The sequence below is a fragment of the Thamnophis sirtalis genome, unplaced genomic scaffold (genome assembly GCF_051295495.1).
Source record: "Thamnophis sirtalis isolate CommonGarterSnake01/CBP01778 unplaced genomic scaffold, rThaSir2_p1.2 scaffold_5, whole genome shotgun sequence".
Classification (NCBI taxonomy): Eukaryota; Metazoa; Chordata; class Lepidosauria; order Squamata; family Natricidae; genus Thamnophis; species Thamnophis sirtalis.
Window position 1 is genome coordinate 80,408,744 of NW_028261385.1, and position 12,549 is coordinate 80,421,292.

The 12,549-nt window shown below is 41.2% G+C and overlaps 1 protein-coding gene across 1 annotated transcript in view; it reads right to left on the reverse strand.

The window, feature by feature from the left end:
* SAXO1 (stabilizer of axonemal microtubules 1) overlaps nt 1–12,248 on the reverse strand; it is a 33,556-nt gene extending 21,308 nt beyond the window's left edge. Inside the window, exon 1 of the mRNA XM_014067711.2 lies at nt 12,009–12,248. Coding sequence (XP_013923186.2) covers nt 12,009–12,067 — 59 coding nt within the window. The 5' untranslated portion in view covers nt 12,068–12,248. The remainder of the gene's footprint in view (nt 1–12,008) is intronic.
* Between the last annotated feature and the right edge of the window lie 301 nt (nt 12,249–12,549).

Below are 12,549 nucleotides of genomic sequence, written 5' to 3' on the forward strand. Positions count from 1 at the left end.
AATGCAATCCATGCATAGGTGATACCTGTAATAGATTGCCAAAGTATACGAAATCCCTGTAAATATATATATAGGCAAAGAAGGTATTTAATCCCACAATAGAACTTCTCGCACTTAGACTAGTTATAATGTCAACATATTAACTGATGATGATGGTAACCACTTTTATTCAAGTATCTAAATTTTCTGGTATGGACAAATATGGAGAGGAAATTGCAGGCTCACACTTTATAGCCACATATTAATTTACACCTCAGTTGCCATGCCTGTATTTTACTTGCAGTGAGACAGCATGAAGATGGATGTAGTCTCTGGATTTGCATGTGCAAATTGCTTGAGGTTTACATCTGTGCACAGCTTTGAAAAGTAGTCCTTGCATCATCAGACATAGAAATGGTAGTTTTGAAATGATTATGTTATAGAGCCAGAAGAGGAAAAATAAGAACAATTCTCTAGAAGAAATGATTTTATCTGGAAGATTTATATCACAGCTGGCTAGGGAATTCTGGGAATTGAAGTCCACAAGTCTTAAAAGTTGCCAATGTTGGACACCTTGCGTTTATATCCTGCTTTCCATTTAAGAACTCAAGGTGGCATAAGTGAGGTTTCTTTCTCCCATTTGCCCTCACCAAGCATCACCCTGTGATGTAGGTTGAGTTGAGAAAGTATGACTTGCTCAATAAGCTTTGATGGTTTATAGTGGACTGAAATATGAAATCAGATTCCAGCACCTGAACCACACCACCACACTGGCTGACCAATTTTTTTTGCGGGGGGGGGGGGGTATATGAAGGGAAATATCTCCAAAATATAGTGACGAAAGTCAAGATGGCATTATGGTTGTGCCATTAAATATTTGGCTATATTTGTCTGGGTGGACACCCTTGGTTCCTCCAGAGAAAAACCCAAGGAGAATTTGAGCATTGTTCATCACCACAAGGTGACCTCAGAGAAAAAAATAAACGAGGAATTTGTCAACTGTTGAATCCTCAAAGTGGGTTAAGCTAATTAACGTTGCGGGTCTGAACATTCCCTATATTACAGATATTTGTGACTCTGACTCTTCTTCCTCAAAGGCAAAATAAAGACAGAAAATGAGGAGCTTCTGATGAAAAAAAAATGGCCTGCTTTTCTCTTGCACCCATTCAGAAACTTTTCTGAAATGGACCATTGACTTATTTTATTACATGTGTGTCTCTGCATGATCGTTTCGTAGCCACAGAAAGCAAAGGCGAAGCTTAAGAATTATGCTCTGAGCCGGTTCTGAATACTACGATAGGATCAATTGTGATTTGTCCACCACTGGGAGCTAGGTAGCTATTTGGAACAGGGTCAACAATCTGAGCACAGGACCGATGGAGGAGCAGGTTGTTTAGAGAGCCTTCCGAAGGTCCCCTCTTTGTAAGCCAAAGGGAAGCCCACCCTTTTACTGTTTGTTCTCTTGGGTCAGCAAAGGGTCTGCAGTGAGATCATTGCATGTCTTGAAACAGACGGCCTCTCTCGCGTCCTTCATGCTCACTTCTCTTTGTGTTTGAAGGACTAAAATCCTAAGTATGTAAACAGCACCTGGCAAAAATGGGAAATGGCTTTTTTGTGCCCTTCTGCTTTACAGATAGAAGTAAAATGCTGGTTTCTAACAGGAGGGACCCAAATCGGGCCTGATCACGGGACTTTGAGGCCTCTTTATAGCAGCTTTCTCAACAAGATTTCCCGCAAATATGTAAGGATTGGCCCTTACGTCAGAGGCAGAGAAGGGGCCAGGGCCGTCAGAGAGTTATCAGCTGCCTTCAGAGTTTAGTTTAGTTTAGTTTAGTTTTGGTTTATTTGTATGCCGCCCTTCTCCAGGAGGGACTCAGGGCGGCGAACAACTCAAAGGGGAAAGGGAACATAAACAACAGTACACATAATTAAAATACACGAAAATCACACAGCCATAGCAGTCGAGAGGGGAGGGGAACTCATCAACCCCAGGCCTGCCGGCACAGCCAGGTTTTGACGGCTTTCCGGAAGGCCTGGAGAGAGGTGAGGGTCCGGATCTCCGCGGGGAGTTCATTCCAAAGGGCCGGAGCTGCTACAGAGAAGGCCTTCCCCCGGGTAGTAGCCAGATGGCATTGGCTGGTGGACGGAACCTGGAGGAGGCCGACCCTGTGAGATCTGACGGGTCTTTGGCAGGTAATTGGCAGCAGGTGGTCTCTCAAGTACCCAGGTCCAATACCATGAAGGGCTTTATAAGTTACGACTAGCACTTTGAAGCGTATCCGGAGACCAATCGGTAGCCAGTGCAGCTCGCGGAGGATAGGTGTAACATGGGTGTACCGAGGTGCACCCACAATCGCTCGCGCGGCTGCATTCTGGACGAGTTGAAGTCTCCGAATACTCTTCAAAGAGTCAGATATCAGTAGGGCAGAAGAACAGCTGCGGCCTGTTCCCAATCTGCACATGCACAGAGCTGCCAGGAGAAGGGAACAGCTAAAGAACAAGGGCCAACTCAGGAGTAAAGCCACAGGTGGACGGTGAATGGCCCTTCCCATATGGAATAAAGAGAAGTGAAAGAGGAAGGGAGTTTGCAGGAGACAATTAATTCAATTCATTGGAGTGAAGATCTGTTCCCGACTTCCTGCCAGGTATTGTCTGCTACAGTGTGGCATTTGGAAGATATCAGCCTGGCGGCTCTCCAAGCCTGATAAAGATCTGAAGTTGTGAAATCTCATGAAAGACTGTTTGCTGGGACATTGCTGGAGAGGAATTCCCTTTAACCTAAATAAGAGGTTTTATCGGGATGAGGATTCTGCTTCATGATCTTGGTAAAACTAGGCCAGAACACAGAAAAACTTCCACGACAGCCCCTGGCTTATGGATTTATGAGCCTCATCAGTATCTCACTGCATGCTACAGGTAAGCCATTGGCTCTGCTAACCAGTGTAGTCAGATGGGGCTCAAAGCATTGTGACATAGCATGTCTGATTGATGATGGAATAATCATTTGATGGACATTAAGAATGTTGGGGTATTTGAGCCTTTGGCAAAGAGAGGAGAGTCCCCCGTGGCCATACTGTTTTCATGACTGCCTGGAATCCAGGTAAGTGATTATATCTATTACAACGTCTCACATCTTCGTTTGCTCAGTCAGCACAGATGTAATATCAGCAGATATAAGAATCTGTAAGTGGAGCAAACAGTTGAATTACACATCACACGCCGACTGTAAGGGTTCCTCTTTGGTGTCTTTGTTTATAGCTAAGCTTATTTCTGCTATTGAAAGATAGCTGGGGAAAGAAAATATTTCAAATAGCCAGGAGGAGATCGGATCTGAATAGACAATTTCAGCTTTTATCAAGTCAATAATTTTTTCCCGAACATTGCCATCAATTGATCTGCAAAAGAGAAATGCCAAGGATGATTCTCTTACTGCTACAAAATCCAATTAAAGTGACATTGTGTCCAATTGTCAGCAGTTTCAAATCCAGCTCTCTTGTCCGTTCCTCTAGTTACATATATCTGATCATAAAAGCACAGCAGGATTTAATCCTGACAAACATCTGCATAAGGTCATGCTTCAGTTCTGATATTCTCAAGTATAGGTTGCCACCTTGTGGTGATTAGAGGGAAAAGAAATTGGGAAGAACCAGAAAAATTGACTTCCATGAATTAGATGCCAGGTGATCATTAGCAGAAACAAAGGCTTATTTTCTTTTTTTAAAAAAAGAGAAAGCAAGCAAAAGGAAATCAGGAAAAAAACCTTACATGTCACCCTTCAAATCAAATATCTCTCTAAGATTGATAAATGCTTTTAAAAAATTCTAAACTTCAACTGAAAGCCAGCTAAAACTTTACTCAAACTGCCAAGAGGGAAAATAAAACTAAAGCCACAGAAATGTAGTTTATTAAAGTATCTACACTGCAGTAGAACAAAGCTTGTAATGAAAGGCCCTAGGAGAATTAACTCTGAAATGGTAAGAAGGTACTGTATGTATTAGGTTTGGTTTGTGGAACGAAGAATTACAGAGCTTTAAACAACACTGAGCAAACTTCTTGTTATACAGATTGGAACATGAAAGAGAACTCAGGTCAGGGTTCATCATAGTGATAAAATTGTAGCAGTACAAACCAGAAAATGGACCTCCTGAAAGGCCTTTCCAAATATTGTTATTGTATCACTGACCCCATTTCAATGAATCAATTGTACCCCATTTTAAAAAAATCAATATCTTATCCCAAAGAGATGCTAACAAATCTGGAAATATTCTTTATGGTACATCTCTGGAATTCTCACAGGTTATATATTTCCCCAAACTTCATACCACGAGCCACGGTTGCAAAGTGATTAGAGTGCAGTACTGCAGGCTACTTCTGCTGATCACAGGCTGCCAGCATTTTGGCAGATCGAATCCCACCAGGCTCAGGGTTGACTCAGCCTTCCATCCTTCCAAGGTGGGTAAAATGAGGATCCAGATTGTTGGGGGCAAGAGGCTGACTCTGTAAGCCCCTTTGAGAGGGCTGTAAAGCACTATGAAGTGGTATATAAGTCTAAGTGCTAGGTACAGTGCAGAGTTAAAGAATTTCTCAGCAAAGGGATGGACCACATCAAATATTGTTAGGAAAAATATATTTAAGTTGTGGCTGCTGTACCAGGGTAGAATTTTATCTCAACAATTATTTGATTTCTGCAAGTAGATACCCAGTTCCTTCAGGATTTCCTCTAGCAGGCATAAAAATGGAGACTTTCTAGATTATCCTTCATCAAAAGAAAGAAAAGACATAAGAATTCTGGGATAGCCCTTCTTAAACTGGTACCTACCAAATGACTTGCTGATTTCTACTACACCATCCATGATCAGCAGCTCATGAGAATTCTAGTCTAGAAAGTTTGCGCAATCAAAAATTAACACAATACAATGTTTCCTAACGATAATTCAACTAAGAAAAATGTTGATAGGTAGGCCATTTGCATCAGAAAATGTATTATTCTAATAGAAAATAGTATTTGTAGCTCAGGTTGAACTGTGGGCTCCTTTGTGCTATCTGAGCTTGATTATTTTCTTGCACATGTTTCATTAAGTAACATCAGTAATACTAGCACTGATGATGTTACCTAGTTTGGTGATGAAATGTCTGCAAGAAAACAACCAAGCTCAGAGAGCACACCAAGGACCCCACCATTGTATTATTCTGGATAGTTAGCTTTAACCACAAACTCAGAAGAGGAAGAACATGGCACGAAGTCACTTTTTTCTTTTTCTGAACTTGATAATAAAACTGCATTTCTCTGAAAAAAGGCTAGTATTCTCATCATCAAATTCAACTCATACCCAATTTGCAAAAGAGCTGTCCACATGCTGAAATCTGTGCATAAGTCATCCATTATCTATTATGGTGGTAATTTGCAAATTTTTAATCCAATTCACTTCAGTAAAATTGTCCCTACGCCCAAGAGATGTATCAGTGCCTAAGAACTATAAGCAATTTAGTGCTCTCCAGATATTTAGTCTATATTTCTTGTAATTTTCTGACATGATGGTTAGAAACTATGAGTACTGTTGTCCAAGCTAGCAAAAGAATTAAGTACTCCACAAAGGGCCTCCCTCTGGTACGGGGGAAAAGCCAACATTAGAAATTACATTTGGTCCAGACATTTTCCCCCTATAAATAAATACCCAAGTACTGTCCAAGTTAGTCTTAGAAATAAATAAGAAATAGAACTGTGGCAAGTAAATCTCAGAGAGGTCTTCCATGAATAAATGTGGCCTAAGACCCAACCAAAACATTTAATAATTGCAACTTGATATTTAATTATTACTTTTATTAGCTGAATACCCGTTGCCTGGGTATTTATTTATAGGGGGAAAATGTCTGGACCAAACGTAATTTCTAATGTTGGATTTTCCTCCTTACCAGAGGGAGCCCCCTTGTGGAGTATTGTGAAGCCATATTACACTGCCCTGTAAAGTAGAAGCCATTTTATGGCAGTACAGTAGAAGCCATTTTAAGGCACAACAGGCTGTATCTTAACAGGACACACATCTCAAGGGTTGTTAGGGGGGTCTTACCCCCACAGTATTTTTCTCCAGAGAGTAAATTATCTGTGTAGCAAGTTTGGTTGAAATTGCTCGAGGCATTCCAGAGTTATGCTGGAACACACACACACATACACAGTGTGTCTATATTTATGTATATGTGTGTGTGTGTGTGTGTGTGTGTGTGTATGTGTGTGTGTGTGCATGAATATTACCTTTCCCTTCAAAGGACAAGAATGTCTTTTTGCAGATTTCTCAAATCTGTCAAATAAATTACTCAAATTACCAAATGAATTCATGGGATCTGAACTCAGCAATCAACCGCTAAGGTTCTGCACATAACAGCAACATTACCTTAATTCTCATATCCTATTGCAAAAAACATGCCATGTCTTACCGACACATTTAAAATGAATCTTCAGACACTGTCGTGCATTGTGGCCATGGGGGAAATCACCACTTCTGATGCAAGAATTACAGCAATGGCTTCCTGCATTTGTATGTTCAGGTACAGGCCACAGGCCTTGAATAGCCTCTTAAAATGCAACCTGTCCTTACGAACATTTTACACATTTTTTTCAACCCTATGTTGACATATCTTTGCATAAGCATGAAATGAGAGAGCATTGCATGCTTTTTTCCCTCAAAAAAGCTTTGAGATGAACATTCAGTTCCCACGCTGTTAAATCTTTCAGTCACACCCCAAAGTAATCCAGCAACACATACTCCCCCATTCTTCAGGAGGCCCAAAGCATAAGATGATAGAGTTCCCTGTTGACATACAAGCTTTGCAGCCCCTCTAGGCAGTCCTGATGGATATTCTTAGCAAGGCTCCCCAGCACAGACTAAATAGCAATTTGCTGATAGATGAAGAGCTCCTCTTAGGTTAAATACTGCAGTGATCAACCTCGCAAATAATTATGCAGAAGATTTTTATTTTTATAACATCAACTAATTTATTGGGATATTTGGCACATGATCCTCTGGAAGGATAAAAGAAAGAGAAAGCCCAAGGTGGTATGTGCCTTGTTTACCAGTCATAAATTCCCTCACTGCATATGGGAAAATATGCATGTAAGAGGACGCACTCCTTTCACTTATATCCTTTTTATTTTAAGCCTGCAAATTAATTAATATGTGAAGTATGGATCTGCTAATGTTTGCTTGTTAAATAATTAAAATTCATCTCTGGCCTACTTTAAATTTTTTATGAGGTTCTGCACTCTTGGAGAACCCTTTTGAACGTGCTTTCACATTTCCTAACATTTAGAGCTATCGGATAATCCAGATACCAGTTTAGCGGCGCTGATTTAAAAACATGCTCCACTCACAGGAAGTTCCTTTGATACTTGGCAATTCAGAATGAGAGAATTCACGCACTAGAAAAAGTGGAACTATTGCTTCAAGTGACAGGTTCTAAGAGGTCATAACTAAGTGTTGTGGCCCACCAGCGGCCAGCAGAGCTGGCAGCAGACTCGAACAGTGAGGAGATTGGGGAGGAACATGGGCCAGTCCTGGAGTCGGGGGAAAGCTCTGATGTGTGCTCTGTGATGGAAGCAGAGATGGGGCCACTCCCATCTGACAGTTATCAGCTACCTTTGGAGTCAGAGATAAATGGGGTAGAATAGCTGGAGCCTGTTCCCGGTGTGCGCATGCGTAGAGCTATCAGAAGGGAACAATTAAGGAACAGGGTCGACTTGGGAGTAAAAGCACAAGTGGACACAGAATGGCCCCTCCCATAGGGAATAAAATAAGAGCAAAAGGGGAGTGGTGTTTGTAGGAGACAACTTAGTTCATTTATTAGTGTGAAGAGTTGCTTATCTGAGTTCGTGCCTCACAGAGACACCTTGCCAAGTATTTCATTGTACAGCCTTCCGCTTGGAAGTTATCAGCCTGGCAACTATCCAAGGACTGATAAGGTCTGTTGTTACAATTAAACCTCTAAAGGCTTATTGCTGGGACTTTGCTGGATGTGAATGCTAGGAATTCACATTAACCAAATAAAAAGGGGGTTTTTTTTTTGGATAAGGAGTCTGTGTCATGATTCTATTAAGCCTAGGTCAGAACACTAACTTCTAGAGGTCCTATGACCTTCTAGGTTAGCCAGCTGCTTCAGGAATGTAGCGACACCATCCATGCCAATAGCAATGGGCATTATAGTTTGTCACCGAAGGTAGCAAAATAATTGGGTTGACCATGTGTGCTACTTCCATTTAAACAGATCAAGCAGTGTGAAGACCTTTGTTTCAGACCTGTAAGTCCAGAGAGAATCTACAGCTGCAGATAGAAAACTAAAAACAACTATGTTCCGGAAATCATTGCTAAAAAGAGCTGGAGCAAATCAGATGTTTAGCAAAAATGTTAGCTAAAATGTAATGTGACACAGGGTGACCAATTAGCTACAAAAGTAAGTTTTGTGAGGAACAGTCCTAATGCTGAAGACATATCGCCATTAAAAGCCTCCTTGGCCTGATGACATACCACTTTTTTGTCTAATTCAACAGGAAATTTTAATCTGGAATAATAAATTAGGAAAAAAATGCTCATCGACTATTAACCACAAGAGTAGCTGTTTTGGTGGACAAGAACAAGCCTTATGGAAGATTATAGCTGTTGGTGAACAGTTACTTCAAATAATGCAGAACAACTTAAGGCTCAAGCTCACTCACTCACCAATCACCTTGAAAACTTTCAGCTGCAAACCGAATTATGTTGTTCTTTTACTGTTTAATTACAAATTAAAAAAGAAGCCATTATAGCATTTGTTTGAGTATCAACATATTTGGTGCTTTGGATTGGAAAAGTAAAAACATCCTGAAAGTACAGTCTCTTTGATGGATTTGACACGGCTGAATTTCCTAAAAAAAGGAAATCGCTATAATGATCAAGAGACAGATTCAATCACTTTGAATACTATTTTGTTGTTCTTTATTTTCTTGTCATAGCATTAAGGTATGTGGGGTGGGGAGGAAAGAGAGAGAGTATCTTGGAAGCCATGTCAATTTGAAAAAATAATAATAATGTAGCGAACCATCAGAACCCGAAAGAAAAAGCCAACATTATTGATTGGCACCCTTTGGTAGCAAAGGTGGGTTCCTACCAGTTTGGACCGGTTCAGTCGAGTAGGTAGTAACTCGGCCGGCCACGCCCCCGAACCGGTTCTATCAGAGGCGGCATCTTGTTTTTTGCTTCTGCACATGCACAGAAGCAATTTTTTTTTACTATTGTGCATGCGCGCATCAAGCATGCATGCGCCCAAAGTGCGTCCCTGAGCGAACCAGCAGTAACAGAAGCCGGAACCCACCCCTGTTTGGTAGCAATGCATGTTTTAAAACCCAGACATAGAGGGTGAAGCTGTATAACTCAACTATAACTATTGTGTGAAAAACGCACTTGATCATTTGGGCACATAGTGTTCATCCATCTGTTATCTATATTGTCTGATCAAAGAAGAATTGCAGCCCTTGTCATTCCTAATGTCACAGTACTTCATTTCCTCCAACTGGAACTTCTAACCAAACTTCATAAAGAACAGAAATAAACACCCTTTCTAAGCCAAACTTACAAGATCAAGAAACAAAAATAGAATTGAATATAAGTAACTTAAAAGTTCATGTTACGCCATATTACTACTACTTTGCATGTATCCCACTGCTGGCATAGATGAAATTAAAATCTGGCATCAACTTTAGGTGGGTCCCATGAGCCACTCCTGAAACTCGTGAGGAGGAATTTCCAGCTGTGTATCCCTAATGTAGAAAAGTGGACTGGTAGCCTAGTGGTGAAGACTCTCACCTCCCACCTGGGAAGGTTGAGGGTTCAATCCTAGGTAGCGGCAGATATTTTTTTCCTAGGGTGGAAAGAAAAAATATCTGCTGTCACATAGGCGTCAGGAAGGGCATCCAGCCAGTAAATGTTCAGCTCCATCCAGTTGCCCCGAATTAAAAGATGGAGTCTACTTTTACACCCTGCTTCTTTCAGTCTTTCAGCATTAAATGATTGGCCTCTTCTAGATCTACATTAGGCTACTGTCCTCGTTCGTAGACTCATCGTCCTCCAGACTGCTTTTTCTAATTGCATGGCACATAATGCTGTCAACGCTCAGTACTGTTTAGAAGTGGGAAAGGAAATGTTGTCTTCAATTATGTTAGGCAAACAAAATGCTGCACCACAAACACAAATAATTGTAGAATAATATTATTTCACTGCATGCTGTGCTGAAAAAGCCAGCTTCTCAGACACCCCAGCACGGCGTCCCTGGTGCTAACCACTGAAATGTAGACACTTGGAGGAGGCAGCCCAGCAGCCGTCTCCATAAGTGGAAGATTAAGACAAAGGCGGAGCAAATTCAGCACCACTGTGACTCCTTTTATGAATACATCAGAAAACCACTGTCAGTCCCATGGAAAAACAGCAACAGATGTTAAAGGCTAGGAAGAAGTCTTCCTATGCCCCAAATAAAAAGACACAGATGTACTAACAGTTCTCGTCACTGCCAAATCTGCCAAATCCAGCGACAGGCCACACACATCGCTCCAGACAGAAACTTCCCAGCTAAGCTGCCTCTTGCAGATGAGAGGATCTTCTACTCAGAGGCTCAAGGAAAGTGCCATTTAATGCTGACAGTTATTCACCTCCCAGGATACCTGGGCTATTTCCAAGGCCTGAAATTTAAGCCCCAAAGGAGGCGTGACGAAAGATCAAACTAAGGCCAGGGGCATATTACAAGAGTCATTAACAATAATGCGAAAGCCAAGTAAAAAACAATTAACCACAGCATTGTATTGACATTTGGGTTTGCGCTCATGAGAACTAGAATAACTAAGTTTCTCAGACTTCAGTTACATGCTCGCTCTCTCTCTCTCTCGCTCTCTCTCTCTCTCTCTCTCTCTCTCTCTCTCTCTCACACACACACACACACACACACACACACACACACACACACACACACACACACACAGAGCTGCTTAAGGCAACTTTCCACAATCTGAGGTGCTCTGGATGTGTTGGATTACAACTTCCTGTATTACAACCGACGGTCATAGTGTCAGGATGGGAGCTATTCTAATGTTAAGCATCTACAAGCATCCACAATCTGTAAAGCAGCAAAATCTGTTGTCCTAAACACTAGATCGGTGCTTTCCAAATTTGGAAATTTTACAAGGAATTGGCTTCCACTCCACTCATGAAACACACTGCACTACATACAAGTACCACTGCTTTTGTGAGAGACTAACATTGAGACAACAGCAACAAAAGAAAATCTAATTGTATTACAATGCAGATTTGCTGATGGCTAAAACTATTTTTAATAAACAGTTGCCTTGAACATTCCCAGTAATGTTTATTATACAATTTCTACCATCAGAAAAGCTCTTCAAATACTACCTAACCACAATTGGGGAACTGTCTCCATTTATTTTCAAACTACTTTCCTGTTTCCCACCTTTTCTTAGCTCAGCTCTGGGTATTGGAGAATCACAAATCTAAATCTCAGGATTGGGGGTCTAACTTTATGGTTAACCCCTCCCCTCCCTGCCTTACACCGTTATATCAAAGTTTAGTCTAAGTTATTGAGTTGCTCATTGCTAATAACTCAAGATAAAATACAATACTTCTACTCATATATTGCTCAAAAATAAGATTCTAGGATGTGCTTGGTAACATTACAGAACAATGATATGGGATTAATTTCAGTAACTGGCGATTTGTGCCTAGTCACTAAAATATGAAGACTATGAAGAAACGCTGTCTTTGTTTCAACATCACTAAGGAAGCCATTTAACTTAACAGGGATGTCATGTAGCAGAATCTGTAAAACAAGGGTGTCAAACTGGCAGCCTGCAGGCTGGATGCGTCACGCGCAGGGCACGCCCACCCCAGCTCCATGAAGGGGGAAAAAGTCACAATATGTCATGTGATGGCAACATGACACTGAACATTTGACACTCATGCTCCAAAATGTAACCTTGAAAATCAACCCGCATTACATACCCACAGTCACAGATCTCACAGATACATTTGCCAGAGGTTTGAGATTGCTGCGGAGTCATTTTGGAAAGATGGGATGGTTGCAGTCCAGATGAAACTGGTTAGCTAGCTCTTGCGGATTCCACTGCTGTAAGGAACGGTAGAAGACTGTTGTGAGCTCATCCCAGCTAATCGAGCAGGGCAAATTCTACCTTAAAACTAGCTACTGCTGAAAACTAATGGAGTCCTCACCTGGCCTGTAAAAGGTGCAGGGGACACATAACAACTTGTTTAATAGTCACCTGGAGATCCTTTGTGAAGTCACCAGGTAGATTTGGCTTTGTAAGCAATAATACTGCCAAAACAGAGTATCTGCTCCCAGAATTGAAGAGTAATTTACATCCAAATATAGAGATGCTCCGTTTAGATTTGGGAATGGATACGTGGAAGGGATCACATTAGAGACACTACCGGAAGACTAGACTAGAGCATGCAAATTCATACAATTATATAGAGAATTCAGCCTCAGATGTCAATCGCATAGCAACCACAAGAACACAATATA